The 23,586-nt window shown below is 44.8% G+C and overlaps 2 protein-coding genes across 16 annotated transcripts in view; one reads left to right on the forward strand and one right to left on the reverse strand.

The window, feature by feature from the left end:
- LOC308577489 (semaphorin-3D-like) overlaps positions 1-2,494 on the forward strand; it is a 60,920-nt gene extending 58,426 nt beyond the window's left edge. For 8 of the 9 annotated variants that reach the window (XM_081177707.1, XM_081177705.1, XM_081177710.1 and 5 more), the window contains 2 exons: positions 1,298-1,431; positions 1,646-2,494. In XM_081177707.1, coding sequence (XP_081033833.1) covers positions 1,298-1,431; positions 1,646-2,068 — 557 coding nt within the window. In that variant the 3' untranslated portion in view covers positions 2,069-2,494. Of the gene's footprint in view, positions 1-1,297; positions 1,432-1,558 lie in introns of all 9 variants that reach the window. The other variant, XM_081177713.1, reaches the window with a different exon arrangement.
- A 3,079-nt stretch (positions 2,495-5,573) lies between these two features.
- The window catches only part of RAD54L2 (RAD54 like 2), a 76,789-nt gene continuing 58,776 nt past the window's right edge, over positions 5,574-23,586 (reverse strand). For 5 of the 7 annotated variants that reach the window (XM_081177584.1, XM_081177583.1, XM_081177582.1 and 2 more), the window contains 12 exons: positions 22,497-22,674; positions 21,747-21,998; positions 21,066-21,184; positions 19,804-19,922; positions 19,343-19,442; positions 18,351-18,556; positions 17,596-17,771; positions 15,928-16,124; positions 14,993-15,189; positions 14,151-14,240; positions 13,490-13,582; positions 11,599-12,659 (listed from right to left, as the gene is read on the reverse strand). In XM_081177584.1, the coding sequence (XP_081033710.1) occupies positions 11,665-12,659; positions 13,490-13,582; positions 14,151-14,240; positions 14,993-15,189; positions 15,928-16,124; positions 17,596-17,771; positions 18,351-18,556; positions 19,343-19,442; positions 19,804-19,922; positions 21,066-21,184; positions 21,747-21,998; positions 22,497-22,674 (2,722 nt within the window). In that variant the 3' untranslated portion in view covers positions 11,599-11,664. Of the gene's footprint in view, positions 9,430-11,598; positions 12,660-13,489; positions 13,583-14,150; positions 14,241-14,992; positions 15,190-15,927; positions 16,125-17,595; positions 17,772-18,350; positions 18,557-19,342; positions 19,443-19,803; positions 19,923-21,065; positions 21,185-21,746; positions 21,999-22,496; positions 22,675-23,586 lie in introns of those variants that run through there. The other 2 variants (XM_081177588.1, XM_081177587.1) reach the window with 2 other exon arrangements.

Raw genomic sequence — 23,586 nt, forward strand, 5'->3', positions numbered from 1 at the left:
AGAGCTCACAGAGACTTTGGTTTATCCAGGTGGGTACAATATAGTGTTATATAACTTATAAATGCCCTGGAAGTGCTCTTTGAAAACCTACTTTTAAGTCACTGTAAACTGTCATCAAAATGACAGTTTTAGTATGTAACTTTGGGAATACATAAGACGTGTGTGTGTATGTGTGTGTGTATCTGGCATGTATTTAAAACACCCATGTGTTATTTAATATTTGAAATAGTCTTGAGTTTCCACTTTTATTTTGAATTTTTTAAAAAGTATTTGTCTATCTCTGCGCTTGAGAAAATTAAATAATCATTTGAATAAAACTAACTGCTACATGAAGGGGAAAGGGGTTCTTGTGCTGTCTGACTGTAGCCATTTTGAGTCCTCTATTTGTATTTACAGTCATACCTTGGAAGTTGAGAATGGGATCCGTTCCGGAGGCCCGTTCGCAACATGAGCAGAACGTAACCTGCGTCTGCTTGTGCACAGGCCGCCGCTTCTGCGCATGTGTGTGACGTCATTTTGCGCATCTGCACATGCGGCAAAACCCGGAAGTAACCCTTTCTGCTGAGTCCGTTTTGACTTCCAAAACATTTGAAAACCAAAGCACAACTTCTGATTGACTGCAGGAAGCTGCTGCAGCCAATCAGAAGCCGCGAAAGCCCCGTCGGACATTTAGCTTCCAAAATAATGTTTGAAAACTGGAACAGTCAGGAGCCAAAACATTCAAGAACTAGGCTGTTTGACTTCCAAGGTACGACTGTACACTAGCAGAAAGTAAATCAGGTATAGCTTTCCCTAACAGAGGCATAATGGCACTAACTAGTACAATATATAAAATCTAGGAAGCGGCACTATACAGTCAATTTGTTGGTCTAACTCTGCATGATTTATAGTGGTTGGCAGTGCCTCTGCTGGTTTCAGGGCCAGGGCCTTTCCCTACCATGAGATGCCAGGGACTGAACATGGGGTTCTGCATGTGCAAATCATCTGCTTGGCTCACCGAGCTACAGCACTTTCTCTCAGGAAAGCTACAGAAATGGGGCGGAGGGTGGGGGACTGCATTCTAGAGAACCTGCATGGCTCTTCCAAAGACTCATTTCTAAGAGTAATGACCACAGAACTGGAGGGGGTAGGTATGCTAGGGCTGACATGTTAAGGTTTGGAGGCGTAGAGAGAACTGCTTGCCTTTTTGCTACAGGCTTTTCATTTGAGAGCGTGTTCCACAAAAAGCTTGTGTAGAGGGTAAGACAGTTCCCCCTCCTTCTAGTCACACAACCCCATCTCTGTCCTTTTCACACAGGAATATCTATGGCTGAAGAAAAGGTGGTGTTTGGTGTACAGAACAACTCAACTTTTCTTGAGTGCCTTCCACATTCCCCACAGACGGCTATCCGTTGGCTTGTGCAGCGCAGCAATGCACCAGTCCTAGAGGAGGTATAGCAGTGGGGAGAGTGATGGGATAGTGGGGTCGTTTCTTTGGGCCCTGGGGAGCCATGGGAACAAAGGGTTTCATTACTGTGCAGGGGAAGGAGAAATAATGTGTTTAAATCATTTATTTTAGACATTTATTAATCATCGGCATTGCTAAGAGCTGCCTTTCTTCTGGCCAGACTGCTAAACAAGCAGATATTGTCTGCGTTCCTTGCAGATTGGGAGCATGGGCCGCTTTTCCATCCTAGAGCAAGGGCTGTTGATTAATCAGCTGACCCAGGAGGATGCTGGGCTCTACCAGTGCCAAGGGATGGAGCACTCCTTCTCCCAAACCCTCACCTCCTACAGCCTGCGCATCATCGGGCACCAGGCCATGGAGGCTTTCACCACCAGGCGGAGCAAGAGCCCAGAAGAAGCAGGAGGCCCGTACGGCACCATCCCTGCATCAGCGCCAGAGCTGCAGCTGCATTACAAAGGGTACTCATGGGCCATGGGCGCCCCTGGCACTAATTTGGGTGAGCTTTGTGATGCTCTCCAGCGGAGGAAAAGGCGGAGACAGAAAGGATGGAGCCCAAAGTGGCAGCAGCATCCTTTAGAAAGCAAGAGAGGCAGAGTCCGTCGGCAGCCTGGGCCCCCGTAATGTTATGCAAGGAACCCAAACGGACTCAGCAGGCACTCTCTGGAGACCTTTCGCAGCCAAGAGCCCTTCGCAGACACATCTGCTGCATTTATGACCTCCAGAGCCTGCCCACTACAGAAAGGCCAGTGAGTCCTTTCTCAAGCTGAAGCTCTGGGTTTTTGCCTTCTTCCTCCCCTTGGGTACCAGAGGAAGGAATATATTTGCAAAGTGTGCAAAGTAGACAAGGCAACCTGAGGAGTGCAGTGGGATCACCTTTCCCAGCCTATGTCATGTGGGATGGACTGACCAGCCTGGTTTGCCTTGTGATACCACGACTCCTCTGTAAAGCTTGGACAAGAGAGCTTTACGCTCTTGACATATCATATAACACATATTTTGTAGTTGTCTTCACTTTGTTTTCCTAATAAATGGTGTCCATTAAAGATACCGGGGTACCAGTTTCTGAGAGACCTTTTATGCAGCTGCCAATTGCATGATGAGCATTTGCAACTCCATTTATGATAAGTGATATACACCCCAGGGGTAAAATTAGGAATTGGGTGGGGTGGGAGCTGTGTTATGATCAAATACAAAAGTGTGAGAATCAGGGCCCTTCCATGCCTGGCCAGCATTAGGGTGACTTGTGTTTCCCGAAGACTTGGGGTCACTTCACCCTTCATGCAGTGACAAATGGGTATTCATGACAAGAAAAGGCAGCCCAACCTCATTCACTGCTGTCTGTATCTCTACCCAGCTGCAAGTGTGCAATTGTCTCATGTAACCGTTAAGGCCTTAAAACACATGTGCAAATGTAGGTGATGCAGCCTTCTGTTTCTGACAGTGGGCAGAGGTCTGCTCTAGCCAAGAACCATTTAGCAGTGATCTGCCTCATTTCTATGTCTTGTTTTAACATCCAGCCACTGTCCTTGCTGGCCTTTTTCTAAACTGGTTTTTGTGGGAGCTTTATAGCTCATGAACAGAAAATGCTTTGCACACAAAAGAACTTGGCCTCCATTGCCCATTTAAGAATGGATAATACACAGCTAAAGAGGACTATTTAACTGAAATTAAAAATGTTGGCATTAACATGGTCACCAGACTGCAGGTTGTGATAAGGGCAGATGATGTGAGTGGGAGGGTGGAGGTGGTGACCCCCTCCATTTTTGGCATTTCTACAATGGTGACAGGTTATGTGCCAGCTCCTTATCTGCTTTAGCAACACACAAAGCCACCTTACAGAGTAAAAAAATTAGTCCATTTAGCTCAGTATTATCTGCAATGACTGACAGTCGCTCCCCAGGGTTTCAGGTGCGGGTCTTTCTCAAACCTTCCCAGAGAAGCCTGAGACTGAACCTGGGACCTTCTGCATGCAAAGCATGAGATGTAGCCACTGAGCTATTGCCCCTTACTGGAACATTTTAAATAAAGAGACACCAATTTTCCATTTTCAGGTAATTACCAAGCAGTTTATATTAAACATAATTAATGTTACAGACAGTGCTCAAGTGGGAGTTTCATTTCATATTAGACCAGACTCAATTATGACTAGATATTTAACGGCAGGTTTTGTTGGGACATCACTGCCGTGCTCAGTGTTTGGCACTCTTGTACTCACCTCTCCTTTTGATCTGTCGGCCGAAAACCCTTTTCACAGTGTCTGCCAGAAAAAAACTGAACCAAAATGTAAAATAATGCGGCGGCGACATCAAAATTGAGCTTTTGATTGAACTGTTGATGTTAAGAAACTACGGAATCACTGGGTAATTGGATGTACAGATATAATAAATGGACAGCATTTTGTAGAGGACCATCACACCGAATGTCACAACTTCCCAAATATTCAAATTCACCTCAGCCTATCACATTTTGAGTTTACATAGCAGAACAGGAACCAGTTAGCAGTACCTACCAGTGCCTACATCAGTAGTGGGAAACAGGATTGATTACCGTCAACTGTTCTGCAAAAAGGGTTCACTGGGCAGGCACACATATAGGGATGTGAGTGTACAGCCTCAGTGTGGGTCTCCCGACAGGGCGCAAGCTGCCTTATCCTTACCTTAGGCTAAAACTGTATCACCTCATGAGTAAGGATCAAGTGCCCAGGTTGGCACTAAGTAACAACTCCCATCCAGAACAACAGAAAAACACAGAAGAATTGTTATACGTTCTGCTTCAGATAGTTTCTAACCAGAAATGGAGCCACTTGAAGCACTTGTGAAAATTGGCTTCCATTGACCTGGAACTGGGTTTCAAACTCCATTCCAGTGCTTCCCTAAAAAATTCTCTTTAGCTGCCTCCCTCTGTGCCATGTAGGGTGGGGGAGGCACAACTGTGCATGTTTGCTAAACTCAGAATAGACCCATTGAAATCTATGGAGTTAAGTTACTTTAGCCCATGGATTGCAACGAGCCTACTCTGAGTATGACTTAGTTGGATATCATCCTTGGAAACCATCAAGAGGGAGGCAGAAAGAGAAAGTTGTGATATGGAATCTCAAGTTAGTATCTGACATAGTGACATGCGAAATACGGATGTTAGGTTGTCAGAGCATTTAACAACAGACCATCCTAGCAGTAAATAGGAGAATTCACAGTTCAGGTCTCTCCATTGTATAAGATGGGTGGAGAACTTCTGGGCTGGCTAGATCTTAACCTTCCCACCCCCAGGTAGGCCAAATCTGCCAGGTGGGCAGCTACATCACCACAACTGCAGAGATACAGCACTTTGACTTCCTGAGTGTCAGGGAAGGCAAGTCTTAAAAACCATCATTTCCCTCCCATATAGTAAATTATTTAGCAGCTGAAGCTTTTGTGCTAAAGAAAACACGCAGAGTAGAAACAACTATCTGAAGATCCCTTATGTAAGAAGTGGCTGAGGGGCCTGAACTTTCTGGTCCTTGTAATAGTAAAGTGTATTCTCACCAGAACCCACTACAAAACAGCATTTGTAGCTTATAGCAAATACAGTTTGTGGTTTGGATATTCTTATGGGGTTTAGGCCTATCACAAATATCAACTGTGCCTCAAGGCTTTTTTTGCATGAAAGCATATTTCAACAAATACTTAAGGGGCACCCTGTGGAAAAATCTGATAGTCCCCTTAGTAGAAAAACTGGGTTGAAACTGGGTAAAAGCAAATATCCACCTTCTTGATAGGCAGGCTGTCCCATCATTCAGACTTCTGTCGAAAAGTGGTTGGCTGATCCAAGTGTTGTTTATCACTGAAATGAACTTTTGCCCCTTCAGATACCAAATAACCATCACCTACCTGCTAAGACAGCTGCCCTGGTACAGCTAAACCCAGTTGTTATGATTTACATACCTTGGAAATCAACGAAGCAAGTTAGTTGCATGTAGCAAGTCGCACTGCTTTCAAGGGACAACATGGTAGCAACTGATTTTAGCCATATGGCAGCCAGAGTATATTTATGCTTGAAAACAAACACCAAATTCATTCCAGACCAAAATCATTGGACTGTTGTAATGTTTGAAGTTTATTTTTTAAAAAAGAGAGAGAATTGATAGGCATTATACCAACTTACAATTTATTATTTTTTTTAAAAAAATGACATGAAACACAAGTAAAAATAAATACATCATATAAACAACAAAATTGTTCAATGTCTCTGTTCTCGGGTAAGCGCATCCCATTGGACAGAGAGATGAGGGAAGCACATGACCCATGCGTGCAACCAGCCGACCAACTGACGCTGCTACAGAAATGCCATCCCCCCCCCCCCAATCACAAAAGACAGGCCACAAACTAAAGGCGGAACAGAAACAAACCAAGAAAACCATTGGATTCACTCAGCTCCCCTGTACAAATGGATTCAATGGAGGGACAGAGAACGCAAGCTGGGAAACTAATAATATAGGAACCCCAAGAAGCAATGCAGCTGTGGGCAGCTGTTAGTGGTCTTGTTTCAATACAGAGCAAAATAAGAAGAAAAAAGATCCCTCCTCCTCTGCTAGCTTCTCCCATTCTTTGCTGATCCTCCCTGAATTGGTAGCACCCTCCCACCTCTCCTGAAAATCTGCTTTCTTGTTTTGAGTTACCAGGAGCAGACATTCCCACAAAGACTAAACGGCCTATCTCTTGTAAATCAACAGGCTTGATTTAATATGGTTTTGACGTTAAAGGGGGGGGGTGAAAGAGGTTTTGTTATTATTTTTAATCAATCAATGTTTAATTTCTCTGTTTAGTGGGTCCACAGACAATCCCCCCCCCCCAGTTTAGTAACTGTACATCTATGGTAGCTAAAACAAGTTTTCAGCACAAATACATGTATTTTATTGACTTGCCATATCTTCCCATGACCATTTGCACTGCTGTCATTTGATCCCCTAATTCTGATAAAAAATATGAGCCAGCTTTCTTTACAACTAGCAATATGTCCGCCATGGTGAGAGAGGCAGAGAGGATGCCCATATATTTGCAGGGACTCCTGGCGGCTGCAGTCAGATTTTGTCTCCTCAAAACTCTGCCTGAAATTGCAGCCCATTTAACTTTGTCCTATAGGAGCCAATGGGCTATTCTGAACACAACACTAACCCACATTTCATTGTATGGGTTGGGAACCTGGGGCCCTCAGCCTAATTTCTGGTGGGCTGAAGGAAGGAAAGGGATGGTGGGGGGCAGGGGAGTCAAAACAGATGGAATGAAAGGAGCCATCTGCCAGCTATTGCTTTATACCTCTAGCAAGAGCAGTTGGTTGCTCCCCTGGCCTCACCCCCCATTTCACTCTGGCCTACCCAAGTTTGGCATATGACCCCCAACAAATTACTCCTCACGGAATGTGGCCCTCAGCAGACAAAAAGGGGTTCCCCACCCCTGCTTCAGGGCAATGACAGTGCAACTGGGTGATCCTTGGGCTCACGTTATTCCCCTGGCATGCCTGCTTTCACTTCCATTTTAAATTAACTACAGCTTTCCCTGTAGATCAAACTCAAGACAAATAAACCAGAGTTGTTGAGACAAGTCAACTTCAAACCACAGTTTAAGAAGTTGCCTTTTCTTAACATAATTAAGATAAAGTAGTTTAGCTTTCACTTATAATGCCAAAACTGTGGTTTAATCTAATACAGGAGCAGAAGTTTCCAATGTCCTTATGGCTGTGCCAAAGTAGAGGGAAGTGCACGAACCCAAGGCCTGATGTGTTTTGTCCTCATCCCTCTTAACTATGGGTTAGTGTTATTGCAAACAGTGATTGAACATCAAGTCTGCTCTCACCTGACAAATCCCATTCAAGTTCCATCTCTTGGTCGTATGAAAGTGTGACAAAGAGACAGCACCCAGAAATTAGTATACATGCATATACACACACATATAACCCTTACCATGGTTGTGGTTTAAGTCCCTCAGTTCTATGCCCACAACAATTTAAAGCCATCCATCACTGGCAGTATGTGTCCAAACAAAATCGTGATCAGTTTAAAATTGTGGGCTGCCCGAAGCTGGAGCAAAACGGAGAGTGTACCATCAAGGTCCAGGAAACATCACAGTTTAAGGTCACCTCTTTCCCCTATGCATTTATTAAAGGGGTCAAGTTCCATTCTGTATCACTCAAGACTTAATAGTGTTGCTCTAAAGCTGTTGAAGAAATGCTACAGTATATGTAAATCACCTTCCAATGGCCTAAAAAGGACAGTCTAGAGGCTCCTGGGATATGCACCCAAGGTCTGTGTTATCATCTGTAAAAAGCTGAACACCCCAAGTTTCCTTCCTCAATTCTTTTGTTGCCTGAAATTTTGCAGTGCAAGTCACACAGGGCCAAGCAGAGTCAACCAGGGTTAGCCTCAGGAACACAACCAAGAACCAGCAAGAAAAAGAAATGTTATTGGAGATATGGGAGTCAGGGACTGCCCAGGTCCTGTGGGTGGATTCAGAGATCTCTCTACAGCACAAAACTAGAGATGCTTTTGAGTGGACACTACATTCCTGGGGGTTACAGCTGCATCAAGGAAGGGACCTTTCTGATATTCTGCTAGGTTAAGTCACTAAGCCATTCTGACCCAGCTCTTGTCTCAAGCATTCTCTGCCCTTCACAGACAAGGCACAGCAGCTTTCCCTCTGTTGTCGGAAGCCACAGCTTCATAGGGGATGCTGAACACCTGGGAGGTGTGAAGTATTTTGAGAAGGAGGCTGCACTGCGCCCTCTAGGAGCAACAAGGACGCCGAGTGGAAGAGTGTTCTCTTCATTCCCGTTGGCAAGGGAATTCTCTCTCGGCAAGCGCTGGGGAATGAAAGTTTCAATCACTTGGAGACAAAACCAGTTTAACGCCCTATAGGTGGGAAAGAGACCCAGCTCAGGCACTTGCTGAAGTAGAGGCATCTGTCCCAACAAAGTACTTCTCTCCAAAGGTTACAGAAAGTGGTTGGTCTAACAGAAGGTATTAGGGGAGACAGGGAGGTGAAGTGGAGTTTGTCAGTCGTGCAAATACGTTCTCAAGCATTCCGCTAACATTAGAAGATTAGTTAAGAGAGAGAGAGAGAGAGAGAGAGAGAGAGAGAGAGATGTGCATAGACAGACAGACGTAACATTTTATAGCTTTCTTAACCAAGTACAAAAGCCAGTTTTTCAAAATAAGGTATTTTAAAACCTAAATAATCCGTGTGATGCAACACTGCCATCCAGTGGCCAGAGTAGTAAATTACAAGTGTACACACCATTTTCTACAGCTAATAGCTACCTCCCATTCCTATTTAAAAGGTGGTTACAAGGCCTAGTTTACTTAATCCCAGATGTATCTATTCCCTCTATTACAGTGAGGATGAGCTAAAAACCTGCCTAGTCCAGTGACCCCTCCTGAGCCCTTTGTACATTCTTCAAAAGGAACAAGAGAATCAGAAGGAAGCACTGTTTGAAGTAATGGACAGAGCGTATCAGCCTGTCCTGTCAAAATTTGTTACTCAGTTGAAATGAGGACAGGAGCTGGCAAGATATCTCAGGTTATCATTAGCTATGCTGCCCCAAACCAACACACTGAAGACTGAGCCTGCCTGAAGCCTAAAGTAATGACATCCTTCTCCAAAAATGGCTTAGGCTTCAGCAGCTCTAAAACCTTGCTGCTCAAGCAAGAACCCACCTTGCCTACCATCCGGTCCCCAAGTCCACTTATCGAGGGTTGCAAAAGACAGCTGAGTGAGTTTACAGTACAATCAGTGTCATCATATTTTGTATGAGGTGGACACATACAAATCACAAAAGGGCATGACTCACAGACGTACCATGGCCAAGTCTTTGGAGAAACGCGAATGGACACCATCAGTTAATTTGCTTTGTTATTTTTGTGGGGGGGTTGTGTTTGTTTGTTTTTTATTCCCATGGTGCATCCAAAGACAAGTTGTCCAGAAGTTTGCTCAGAACCCCTCGGTTTTCAACTCCTAGGATATGTTAAAGAAGAAAGCACTATTTTAATGTTTTTATTTTAAAATAATTAAAAGTAATTTGCATAGCTAACTGTAAATCTAAGGCTTCTACGAATGGTGAAGTCAGGTCTGACAGACAGTGTCCCATAAACAGAGAAAAGACAGGAAGCCCATCATTTCATGCTTTTTACGGTTCATACAAGCGCGCACACACACACACATACACAGAGAGAGCTTTCAGAACCAATATGTGGATCACCTAGCCACTACCTCTTGAACTGTGGGTCTTGGTAGACCTCAAACAGACACTGTTTGAGGATGGAGAGGTTTCCACATGAGGAGGGGGCAGTTTTAACCACCTAACAAAGGTAAGGTGAGAATGGGGTTTCATTCACCACTATCCTGAAAAGGCTTCCTTAGCACAGGGGGCTGGCAACCCTCTCACTCGTTCCCTGCCATGGACATGCTTGCCCTCTTTCCCCTGGAATGGCAATTCTTTAAAAGCCTGAAGAGTACCTGGTTCCACTTTATAAGAGAGACTCTGGGTACCATTCCACTGTCTCTGTTATATGTATCCCATCCCCCAGCAGAAAGACAGACACTGGTCTTTATGCCTAAACCATGGAACTCACTCCCTTCATTAAGCCTGCTATGAGAGCTCACAGCTTCTCCTTGTACACCCTTGTGACAACATATAAACAGAGCAAGCAGGGACCAGAGCCTAGTCACAGTGTAGAGGACATGCCTCTCCAATGGCTTGACTACTTTCTTACTCATGATCCACTCAAGTGGTGGGATCCTGCTTGCGTAACCAACCTCTCCAACAAACGTGGAGGGCAAGTTTAACTGTTACTTAGTACAAGGGAGAACGCTAGACACCAAGCAGGGTTCCAGCTGACACTGAAGTAACCACCTGCAGTGTTGCTGCATGTTCAGCTGAAGAGGGACAAGGAATACAAGGGGCTGTTAGATGTTTTATCAGCTGAACAAGTGTGGAAAGCTGACGGGGAGGGTGCTGTCTCTTGGTCCTGCACACTGTCTCTGCTTTGGTCAAGCAGCCTATTCACCATCCCCAATTCTTCCCCATGCAGACCATCCTGATTTCAGTAGAGGCCATTGTTTACAGCAAGGAAAAAGCAGAAAAGGAAAGAGAATCCCAAAATAAATAGTTTGTTTTCGTTAAATAAATTAACAAATCTGTTCTGCAGAAGGAGAAGTTCAGTCGGATCAGTGTCAACAATTAACACAGACAGCAGCAAGGCTCTCGAGCGCATCCCTTTTGTAAGACGTTCGACTTACTGTGGTCAACAGGAGCCTGACTGCTAAGCTTTCTTCTACTCGCTCCTCGGTAGTGGGTGGGGTGGCAGAGGGAGAGTAACCACTACAAAAAGCTAGAGAGGGACGTAGGGAAATCCTCGCCATTCCTCCACTGAGCACTACCTCACTAAAAGACTGGTACTAGTCCTAACCCAACCCTGCTGAAGAAGCCAGTGTGAAGCTGAGCCGACAAAGGTCCCTGCCTTCAAATGGATCTCCTGGGGAAGGCAGCAGGAGAGCGGCACCCCATCACCGCTTCTCCCTTACTCCCGATACCACCTGATGAGGGCCTGGTGAAGACCACCAGACTCACCTGTCTTCAGCTTTCAGATGGATGACAGACAAAACTGGTTTTCACATAGACCCTGCCCCACCCACACCCTCCCACCTACACATTACATATTGCCTGCTCCTTCCAAACCCGCCTCCCTCCCTCCATTAACAATGCTATTCATCATCATGTCTCCTAGGGTACAAACTCACCCCCTATTTACTATGGGGTACTGAACTTTCACAGATAAGGCAGTTCGTGTTTGAGAGTTATTCCACAGACAGAGAGAGAGAGAGAGAAAACAACAAACCAGTGTCTCCAGCCTAACAAAGGGCACTGAAACGTAATGGCAGGTCTCCCTTTTGGACAACTCAGAGCGCAGGAGGGAAAGTCAAGGAGGCACTCCTATGGTTTACAGTATTACTTCCCTCCTGCAACTCTCTTGCTTCCCCACTCTTGGGTGGGTGTCCATCCAATACAGTTCCCCATACAATGCAGATCTCGGACAACTAAAAACGCCACCTTCCTTTCCAGTCTCCTCCACCTCTGCTGTGTCCCGGATGGAAACCCTTGGCCCCAGAAAGGTCCAGTGAGGATTTTGTTTTTTGTTTATTTATTTTTGCCTGCCGGCCGAGTTGAGCTCTAACAAGAGACTAGGCCCCTTACTTCCCCGTGATCTCTATTACATCGTCATCTTTGTCCTCATCCTCGTTGGAGCTGCAGCCCACCTCAGAGACCTCGTGGGTGTCAAACGGAGGCACCTGGGACCGAAGGAGGCTCCCAGCTGGATATCCTGAATGAGGGGACATGAAGCCAGGATAGGCAGACGCCATGCTCCTGGGAAGGCTGCTGGGCAAGACTGGGGATGGAAAAGGAGCAAACATCCTGGGCTCAGGCAGGAGTGACTGCGTGAAGGGCAGCGAGTAGTTGGAGAGCATCCCCGTCATGGAGGGGTTTAACATGAAAGAGGGGACGCTGGCGGTGGCTGAGGTAGCAGCAGAGGAACTAGCAGTGCCGGCTGTCAGCAGAGGGTCAGTAGTCACAGGAAACACCAGGTGGGGGTCTGAGAGCAAGCTAGGCAGCTGGTAATAGGAGGAGCCTGTGCTCATGTACAAGGAGTTGCCTGCTTGGGGAGGAAATGGGTGGGCTAGGTTGTGGTTTAAGGGAACAGAGGGCATGGTGAACCCACCAGAGACAGGGTACCCACTTTCATATGGCTGGACTGCTGTGGGCAGCGGCCGCTTCTTCTGCTGCCGATGGGCCTGCTCCTCCGGGCCGGAAGGCGACGTGGACTTGCGCTTGTTGCCTCTTAAGTCCAGCACGGAGTGGTTGTCACCGTGGTGGCTGGTGGCCGGCAGGGCTGAAGAGGACGAGGGAGCCGTACCACGAGTCCCTGCTCGCTGCTGCTCAGTTCCACGAGCTGCTAACGGGGCCGTGTTGTCTTTCCGGGCTGGGTGTCCGGGTGCCGCGTTAGTGCTAGGGGAGTTGTGTCTGGACTCACGGGCGGCAGCCGCCTCCGCATACTGTTGCAGTTCGCTGATGATTTCGGGGCTGTCGGGGGAGATCGGCCGAGTGAGCTCCTCTGTGTTGGGAAGCTTGGGCGAGGAGGCATTATGCCGGCCGTTGCTTGTGGATTCCAGAGATGGCCCTTGGGATCCTGTGAACGACAGAGGCACATCAGTAGATAAGACCAGGGAAGTAACAAGAGGCAGAACTAGGGTGCTGGAAAAGATGGCCTGAGTCTGCCCTCTGCTTAAGATCAACCTGGGGAGCTCTACTCTGCCCATCTTTTGCAAGAGTCTGAGAGGCATGAGAGGTACTTGAGAGACAGGCTTCTAGCATTGGCTACAAGACTAGGCAGTAGTTTCCCCATCACAATTTGCCAGGCCCCTTCTCGTTTTTAGATCAACACTTTTAAAAAATGTTTGCTTTTTAAGATGTGATCTTAACCTGCTAATTAGCTGCATTCTGTTATTTGAAAGCCTAATGTCTGTATTTTGTTTTAGCTCTTAGTATTTCTTTATTTTAGGCGAAGAGCTGTGGCTCAGTAGTAGAGCACCTGTTTTTCATGCAAAGGGTTCCAAGTTCAATCCCTGGTGTCTCCATGCAGGGCTGGGAGAGACCCTATTTGAAACCCTGGAGAGCTGCTGCCAGCCAGAGTAGGGAATACTGACCTAGATAAACAAACGAGGGATAGATCAGCTGGTAGAGCATAATCTTAGGGTTGTGGGTTCAAGCCTCATGTTGGGCAAAAGATCCCTGCATTGCAGCAGGTTAGACTAGATGATCCTAGTGCTCCCTTTCAGCTCTACAATTCTATGAATTGTCTGACTGAGTTTAAGGCAGCTTCCTATGCTGACATTGTAAGTTATTTCCGAGAGTTTGTTAAACCAAAAGAGAGGGTTATGAATAAATAAATTAAAACCCCCAAAGGATATCCCTAAAGACAAACGCAGTCAGACTTCCTTGCCAGAATAAGCACCTTACCCGAGGCAACCATGCGATGATCATCACTGCCCTTTGGCTTGCCAGTGGTGCGAATAGCAAAGATTCGTCCATCGCTGGTCCGGATATATGTCCCTAAATGAGAGATGGGTTGAAGTTGTCAGAGGTAAGCCAGAAGAAAACTTATGACCAGCTGAATAGGGCGCCCCTTATGTTCATCATTACAGAAAATCGCCTTCACTTTCTGCACTGCCTCCACGTGCTAGATATTGCAAGTAAAGTTTTGAAAGAAAAGCTTTGCTCATCAACTTCCTACAAAGACACAGCATCAACACTCTCTTGTTTCCTTGTTCAAATTCTAAGATAAAATTGTGAAGCTGACAATTAAGACCTCCTGAGTGATATCACCATGTGTTAGACTAAACAGTCAATCACAAACAAAGGTCATGAGGAGCAAACTCTGTGTGTGCCTGACCCTGGTCAGTTTGAATGGGAGATAAGGGGTTTCTGAACTAGGGTTCAAAGGCATTTATTGCAGTAGTAGATACCCTAACACCTCTGTAGTGACACAGTTTGCCTCCTCTTCTTGCCTATCTATACAAAAACATAGCAGCCCCCTCACCAATCTCAAATCATAAAAGAAAAACGGAGAAATGGATACACATTTTCTTTGCCCAGGAAAGGCAGGCTTTTTTTTTTTTACCTTTAGTTCCACGGATAATGTGGATGCTCTCTCCAGCACTGATCCTTGCCTGCACGTCAGTGGAAGTGTTTGTGCCTGGGATCACTATATCTGAAGTGGAGCAAACAGTACATATGTGACACATTGTGTACATTTACAAAGGAAAATTCAGCCAGAAAACAAGTGAATAAATGCTTCCAAGCACCTGGCTCAGTTTTTGGACTGCAGCTCCTAAGAGCCCCAGCTCACACAGGGCCACCAGTTAAATAAAAGCTGAAATGCACTCCGTAAAATGTGAAAGCAGTATTTATTTACTTTTCAAAATAAGTGTATGAGAAAAAACATTTACTTCTGGGAATGAATACTCATAATCCTATACCTCTGGTCTTCAGCTGGTGGGTTGAGATCCACAAGCCCAAGCGAGACTCACCTAAGGTATGTCGCAGCAGTGGCATCACTATCATTTTCTCTCTCTTTCCAGAGATTTTATTTTGTTTTTAAGAGGACGGTTGGAAAGCACACAGACCTCTAGTACCTTTAATGGCTATGCAAAAGATGGAATTTTCAAAAGGCAAATATTTTCTCTCACTTGCATGACAAGCAGCATCTACCAAAATCCCATCTCCTGTGCAGCTATTGAAGGTACAGGAGCCCTGATATTCCTACGGCAAAAATCAGAGATGGACATGCAGGTATAACTAATCAAGAGCAGGCATATTAAAAGGCAAGTCCTGGCCTCGAAAGGTTAACAGCAGCTGCCTTGTATGGTCAGTTTTAACATCAGAGGGCTGGCAACACATTTCACTTTAACGACCCCCTTTTGCAGCAACTTCCATTTCCAATAAAGCTGGAAAGCAACTGACCTGTTGTGGTGACAATCTTCTGTACGAGGACACCAGCTCGCTGCAGGTAATTGATGGGAAAGTTGATGCCAGGATTGGAAACTGATGCTGATCCCATACTGCCCAACGGCACATGGCGCGGCATCATAGGAATGGGGGTGGACTGAACGGGACGTACGCTTGCCACCGGCCTCTCTTCACCTTTGAGGCTTGGTCGCCTGTGGGGGAAAAAGGAAGGAAGGAATCAGCACTTCACAGAAGCACAGAGCTGGAAGGGGCTCAATAGCTTCTTACTACAACATGGAATCATCCACTCCATTGTCCACCTAATGCCCTAACACCAGGGATATGGCTACCCAGATTTTTTGGACTACAATTCCCATCATTCCTAACTGCTGGCTATGCTGACTGGAGTTGATGGGAGTTGGAGTTCATTGTCATCTGGAGGATCAAAGTACCCCCGCCCCCAAATCAATGTGTGACACCATCATCACTTTAATAATCCACATGCAGAGAAAAGGGGCCTGCAGAGGAAATAATTCCAGATTATGGAGTTCCATGAGTATTTATGACATAGGCTGAGTCCCCAACCACATATTAAATTCCACAATTTCTGGGGTGCTTCATAGGCAGTTTTGGTATTTGACTTGGTGCAAGAAATGCAACAAGAAATCAGTATCAAAGTATCCTGAAAATCTCAGGGGGAAAGTGTACCTTATTGCTCAATCTATATGATGTATATGTACTTTGAATACTGTACTGACTGTCCCATCACAACAGAATGCTGTTAATTTGATTTTCCCCAGTCATCTCTAATTGTTCAGAGTTACTGGTTAACTTCTTTGCCCCATGTTCTAAGAGCCAGAAAACGATTGCCAAGAAGCAGGGGCGGGGGGCAGATCAGAATTTGCCATTCGCCTTGAAGGTTACATACAGAAAGGAAAGGGTTTACCCACCAGTTCCTCTGACTGAAGGCGGGTATGTTTGTCAGGCTCTGGTCAGTGGCTGGGTAATACTGAGCGTAGGATGGACGGGTGTATGGGACGGATGCACGTTTCTCTTCCTCGTAGCTCTTCTTGGCTGCTTTCTTCTCTGCCTTGGTGAGCTTGTGTTCTTTACGGTCAATCAGCAGCGACTCATGCTCAAAAGGCTCCTGTGGTAACAACAATGGGAAGTATCATTTTAAGAACTTTTTTTTTTACCAAAAGTACCACAAAAACACAAGGTGAAAGAATGGCAGCTATCCTACCCTCCTGTTATAGGATACCAGTAACCTATCCAAAAGGTAAAGGACCCCTGACAGTTAAGTCCAGTCACGAACGACTCTGGGGTTGCGGCGCTTATTTCGCTTTACAGGCCAAGGGAGCCGGCATTTGTCTGCAGACAGTTTTTCCAGGTCATGTGGCCAGCATGACTAAGCTGCTTCTGGTGAAACCAGAGCAGCGCACGTAAACACCATTTACCTTCCCGCCAGAGCGGTACCTATTTATCTACTTGCACTTTGACGTGCTTTCGAACTGCTAGGTTGGCAGGAGCAGGGACCCAGCAACGGGAGCTTCCCCTTCGTGGGGATTCGAACCGCTGACCTTCTGATCGGCAAGCCCAAGGCTCAGTGGTTTAGACCACAGCACCACCCGTGTCCCTTTCGTAACATATCCATCTTCGTATGAAAAAACTGGGAGCCAATAAGCTTTAATTTATATAACTGGTATTTTACCCTCCCTGCAAAGGCTAGGAGTATTTGGTTGGGTCCTGGAAAGACTGCTTTGCTCTTCCTCTGGTGATTCTGCTGCTGCTCTACGTGGTTTGGCTTAGCACATCATCCAAACCCAGGCTTGGTGTTTTGTTCTCTCCAGATAAATTATGAGCTGTAACACCACAGGAGATGTTTGTTATGAGCATGTGGTGCTAGCCTAGCAGCTAAAATCATGTACCAGTCCTTCAAATTACAGTAGCACCTCTGGTTATGTTAAACTTCAGGATGCGAAAGCGGCAAACCCGGAAGTATTTGATTGCATTTTGCCATGTGCGCATGTGCAGAAGTGGTCCTCAGGTTGCGAAAACCTCAGGATCCGACCGGACCTCCAGAACAGATCCCATCTGCAACCGGAGGTACCTCTGTATAGTAAATCAAGGCTTGGCACAGCTTGTCTCCTCAGAGTGTGCATTATTGTGAAATGCTGCCTCTGATCGTCAGGTGCTGGTTATTTAAAAGGACCAAGTCCTTGTTATAGCAAGGAAAAAGAGGTTCAAGTTATCTGCAGGAAACACAGGAGATGCCTCAGTTATAGCTTGCTGTTTGCCTGGAGAGAGCTAAACCTCAAGGCCAAGTTCAGATTACACACTAAGCCAACCCATGACTTATACCAGCACAATACAGCAGCAAAATGACCAGGAAGGAGCAAAGCAGCTACTATCTCCTCTCCAGGAATCTGCAATTGGATTTATTTGTGCTATGCCATAGTTTGGCTTAGTGTTCCATGGGAACAAGATTACATTAACAGCAGGATTTCTCAAGATGAGAACCATGTGGCTTTGACACCTTGAAGTTATTGACAAGCAGATGGGTCAGGGTTGCAAAATAAAGATTAGGGAAATAGTGGGTTTCCCCTTTCCCTCCTAACCTTGGTGATGAGGTGAGGGTACTTGAGACAGGCCAGCTGCAAGACAGATTCCATGATTTTGTTTGGGCTGAATGAATGCTGGACAGCTTCGGGTTCCTCTTCCACAAAGTGTAGCAAGTTCTCCACCTCTCTCCGGGTAAAGTTCAACACCGGATTCAAGTCATCCACAACACGATCTAAATAAAACATAAAGAAGGTAAAGGGACCCCTCACCATTAGGTCCAGTTGTGGACGACTCTGGGGTTGAGGCGCTCATCCCGCTTTATTGGCCGAGGGAGCCGGCGTACAGCTTCCGGGTCATGTGGCCAGCATGACTAAGCTGCTTCTGGCGAACCAGAGCAGCGCACAGAAACGCCGTTTACCTTCCCGCTGGAACGGTACCTATTTATCTACTTGCACTTTGACATGCTTTCAAACTGCTAGGTTGGCAGGAGCAGGGACCGAGCAACGGGAGCTCAGCCCATTGCGGGGATTTGAACTGCCAACCTTCTGATCGGCAAGCCCTAGGCTCTGTGGTTTAACCCACAGCGCCACCCACGTCCCATAAATAAAACATACATAGATCCAAAATGAGGAAGAACTGCAGCTCTTGTTGCATTTGGACCTCCAATAACATTCCTTGAGTGGTGACATACGTAAGGGCAGGCACTTGCAAACACAAGAAGAAAGAAGAAAACCAGGAAGCAAGCGAGAACCCATTTCAGAGGCTAAAAGACAGGGGTGATTTGGTGGAGACATGTGAAGATTTGACCCACCTGACATCCCTTGTTTGGAGATCTGGCGGTCGTATATTTTCTTCTCCAGGGTGTAATCGGAAACTAATCGATAGATGTGGCAAGGCTTCTTCTGCCCATAACGATACACCCGACATACTGCCTGGGCATCATGGCATGGATTCCAGGAGGCATCAAATACTATCACCCTGTTTGCACCGATCAGATTCACACCCAAACATCCAGCTCTAAAAATATATAAAATATTTATTTATTTGTTACCATCATTTATATCCTGCATTTCAGGATGCAAATCTTTTTTCTTCTTTTTGAAAATAATTTTTATTTGATTTTACAAGTGTAGAGTTATAACAATACCAAATAAATATCAACACTGAGGGATTTCTCTGAATCTATAGACTTCCCTCCATCCCCTCCTTGGGTCTTTTGTCAACATTTTCAACTACATATTGTTTCATATCTCATATTTTAAATCTGTTCATAATGTCCATAGTACTTGTTTACATTACAGGTGTTATTTAAACCCTGTTAATGTTTTCATCTGCTTACAGTGGTCTCCTAAATATATATTTTTCCTATTCAGGATGCAAGTATTTCTCATGCTGCTTACAAGTTACAATGATGCAAAAATCATTAATAAATATCCTGATCAAACTATCAAACGTAAGTCATCCAGGATGCTCCCTGCAGAGCTGCTGCTGGTAAATGTCCCCTTGCAGAGAAGGAGGTCACACACACAATATTCTGCCTGGGAATCATATCTTATGTGGGGGCTGTTGCTTTTGCTCAAAACCCTGGTATAAAATTTTAATCGGATGTTAGCAATAACTTCTGAAGATAACTATGGAATGATTAGTGCAGACCTCCACAGGTTTCTAAAAAGTCTTAAGGCCATCTTTTCAACTGGATCAAATGCCAAGGATTCTTGGTGGCAAATGCCTCATTAGACGCCACAGTCAATCGCATGCCCTACTCCACCCCAATTTGCTGTTTGTATCAGGTGGACAACTTACCGTGTGGAAAGAAGGAAGAGTGAAACCGAAGTGTTGCTGGGGTCGTTGAACTGGTTTATCAGCCGCTCCCTCTCGGAGGCTGAAGTACTACCATCCAGACCTACCCAGTGGAAAATGCATACAAAATGTGTGTTTTTAAATAAAAATAAAAATCCCACAACATCCATTAAAATAAAACAATTATGGGCAATTGTAAAGTTTTACTTGTTTGATAATATGCATGTGACATTGACATAGGAGGGGGAAAGTGCTCAAGCATCAAAATAAACTACTTCTATCCAAAACCAAACAAACGCCTGAAAGCAGTTTGTCTGAAAATGAAGGTGGATCCATGCACATCTCCATGGGAAACAACAGAAAAGGTTGCAGACAAACTAGAGAAAATGGATACATTTTCAGGAAGATCAGCCCAGCTGTAAACAATTAGTACTCCAGATGATGGAAGGACACACTGTACTTACGATAATAATTCACATTTCGGACCCAATTATGGATTCCTTGTGATTCCAAGCCTGGGATAGAAGGCACTGGTCTCTTTGCCAAGAAATCCTCAATGACAGACAACGTGGAAAGGCTTTGGCTGCAAGAGACAAAGAACTCCACTCAGAAGGGCAAATGAAAGATTTTAAAAAATCCACAGTATAATTTGAATAGAAAAAAGGGACATCCTATTTACAAGTGCAAAAGCTAGTCTGCACTGGCACCCTACAATACACAATGTTCTATTTCACATAATTTAACACACTTCTCATCTGCAACACATGCATGAGGCACAGGCAGGAGTCCAAGGCTCTTTATTTTTTAAATATATTTGAAAGAATGATGAAAATAGAAAATGTTATGCTATCAATTGAGGGCAGAACAAACAATGGATGGATTCAGATTTTCAGCACAATCCTAACAAAGTCTACTCAGAAATAAGTTCTGCTGAATATTGCAGGGACTTATTCCAAGGGCAAGTGGGGTTAGGACTGCAGCCATAGTTGGCTAACAAGTTCAAGGGAGTCATCTCTAGGAATAACTGAGCCTGGACCCAACCCAGTGGATTTGCAGATTTACATTAAATACTTCTCTTTTTGGTCAAAGCCAGCTAACAATAAAATCAGTATTACAATTATCCTGCAGAACAACCAAAACATACTTGAATCTAAATCTTAATACTCGAAATCTAACAAGCTGGTTGAACTTCAGAAGAGAAGCTTAATCATTTTATGAAAAACATTAAAAAAGCAGGAATCCCTGGATAAAGGATGGGATGGATGGGATGCCACAACCAAGAAGGCCCATTATACTTCAGAGAGCTTTTGCAATAGGGCCTCCTCGGAGGGACATATGAGAATGGTGTTCCTAACAAATAACTAGGCATAGGTGATTTAGGGATGTAAATGTTAACATCAGCACATCGAATTATGCCTGAAAACCCAGTGACAACCAGCATAGCTCTTTAAAGGACAGCAGTAATGTGGTGACTTTCCTAGGCCCTGGAATGGCCAGGGCGCTGTAATTTCCAAGCATTCTTCACTGGCCACCATGAAATTGTGAAGAAAACATACACAGAGAGCTAATTGTGTTCTGCAGTGGACTTTGTTGCCCAGGATTACTGAGAAACCTGCTTTAAGGTCTGTTTTTTATAAACAGCTGGATTGGAGTCAATAGTATTTAGTCACATTTAGCAGGACTCTAGGGCAGGAACAAGATCTAAAGTACTGTAATTGTCCCGTACCTGAAGACTAATAATTTGTCTCCAAGTTTCACACTCTCGTCCACAAGATGAAACAGCAACACCATCTTAGGTGAATTTTGCAAAACTCCTGTCTGGTAATCACAAAGGATGTCTTTCGCCTGTGGGTAAAACGGGAACATACAGTACCATCATGAACAGAGTTTGCTGCTGTATCCCAGTTCACCAATTCACTACTTAATACTCCATAACTTCCTAAACATGATCACAAATCAAGGTAATGGGTGTAAAAGACATGTGAAAAACATACTGTTTATTCAGAAACAAATCTTTCACACAACATTATGTCACAAGTCATTTGAAAAGAGGCAAAACATAATAATTGATCCCTTGACAGATAATTTAATATCCACCCTGTCTTTCAGACCTGGGGATTATTAGCATGAGATACACCCCAACTAAAGTAGTGACTGACGGCAGGGACAGACAGATGTATGTATACTGTTATGTATGATTTCAGATCCAAGTACATATTGAATTGAATTAAGCATTTGAGAAGCAGCACATTGGCCGATTATTCCAGGAAAAAATGGCAAAATTACCAGAACCAAACAGTGCGCAGTATCCTAAAAAAGCCTGTCCCAACCTAAGAATCCTTCTTTATGCTTGAGGAAAAGGGAGGAAGGAACCAGACACGTTGGAAGTTTTGATGCTAGTACTCACCCACTCATACGTTACAACCTGATTGGCTCTTTCCTGAAAGGGATTGAAGCCAATGCCCTGAATGTATTTGCTGTTGGTCGCTTCCCCAATTGGTGATGCCAAAGCATTGTTCTCCATTTTGACTTTCATTCCCTGTGACTGGCAGCGTGAATTGGTACCGGCCGTGCCAAGGTCATCCACATCCAGGTCCTGCTCATTGGCCAAATTCTCTTTTTGTAATGCTTCATATAGCACGTCAGGGTGATTCCAGATCTGAAAGGAGATGGCAGGTTACTTTGCAACTATTTAGCCTAAAATACTTCAGAAATTCCATTTGTTAATGTCTAGGTGGTGACTATTTAATTTATTTCTAGCCATATGCTGCTCTAATCAAGGGGCTGAGAATGGAAAACAGCAATTCCATGAAAAGTACGTGAAATTGCAGCCCGGGATCTTCTGCTTGCAAAGCAAGATGCCTGACCACTGAGCTTCTCGAAAGGAAGTGTGTCCAACATCTTCTCATGCTACTAATTAGTCTGTGGTCAGACAAAGAACTATAATCAAGATACTTCAAGCCAAACCACCGTAACACAAATCATTCTCACTCAGGAAATGTTCCGTACTTCCCAGTAGGAGCTTGGTCTTAAAAGAGGACAGTGGTGCTATTCAGTATCACCACAATGCTATAGAACACCAATACATCTGTATGGAATTCCTGCCCTTTCCATGGACTCCACACAAACCATCCGTCTCTTTCCTCTTTAGACATACCTTGCAACAGACACAGAAAGCCTTGAGTGGATTCAGTCCCAGCCAGCCACTGTTGCCTGCATCACGAAACCGGTTCATGAACTCAGTGTACAGAGCCCGTTGGATCTTTGACAAACGCACTAAGATGACATGCTCTTCCTTGTAGGGAAGCTGAACTTTCAGGACATTGTGCCCTCGCCTACAAAATCAGCCAAGAAAAAGGAGGTCAGGAGAGGGAGTGCTCCGTCTGGAATCTCTGCAGTGAACCTAAGGACAAAAGGTGACTTTCCTGTTATGCTACTGAGGAGGGAAAGCACAGGTCACCTAACATGGTGTGTGATTTATTAACAATAATGACAGGATCTCAAGCATGAGAAACATACTTGTGATTTCCAGGTGGGTTACCCATGGGAATCGCAAGCGGAGAAAGCACTCTCGCGCTCAGGTTCTGCTCCCTGGTTTCCCACAGGCGTCTGGGTGGCCACTGTGAGAACAGGGTGCTGGACTAGATGGGCCACTGGCCTGATCCAGCAGGGCCTTGCTTAGGTTATTTAGAGTCCTGTGGCATCACAGAGACTTCAAAATTCATCAGGGTAGAAGCTGGGGGTTCCTAGCCTAGGCACTGTACCTGCCCCCCTCCTCCCAAAAAGGTTCTTTGTGGCCCTAAGCGCCCTCCCAAATTTGTCATTTTAAGAAAATGTTTCAATTAGCTTTTAAAAAAATATTGCCTGTTCCTATGTATTTCTTACTGCGATGTCATGATGCCAGAAGTCCCCTCCACTTTTTAAAAAATAAGAATTACTTTAAAATGTGTTTAAATTAATTATATTATATTATATTATATTATATTATATTATATTATATTATATTATATTATAATTATGATTGCTCCCATAGGTCCCCTGTTGTGATGTCCTGCTGCCAAAAGGATCATTTGTGTCTCTTCAAGCTCCCACCACAATTTCTAATTTTAAACAAATGCTGAACGTTCCAGCAGGTTCCCTGCTGTGATTCTATAATGCAAAAAAGGTTGTTGACACACACCCTCACAAACAAAAATGTTATTTTTAAAAAAAATCTTTATTATTATTCACCATTGCCACTTTTACTC

Source organism: Podarcis bocagei, assembly GCF_964188305.1.
Source record: "Podarcis bocagei genome assembly, chromosome: 2".
Taxonomy (NCBI): domain Eukaryota; kingdom Metazoa; phylum Chordata; class Lepidosauria; order Squamata; family Lacertidae; genus Podarcis; species Podarcis bocagei.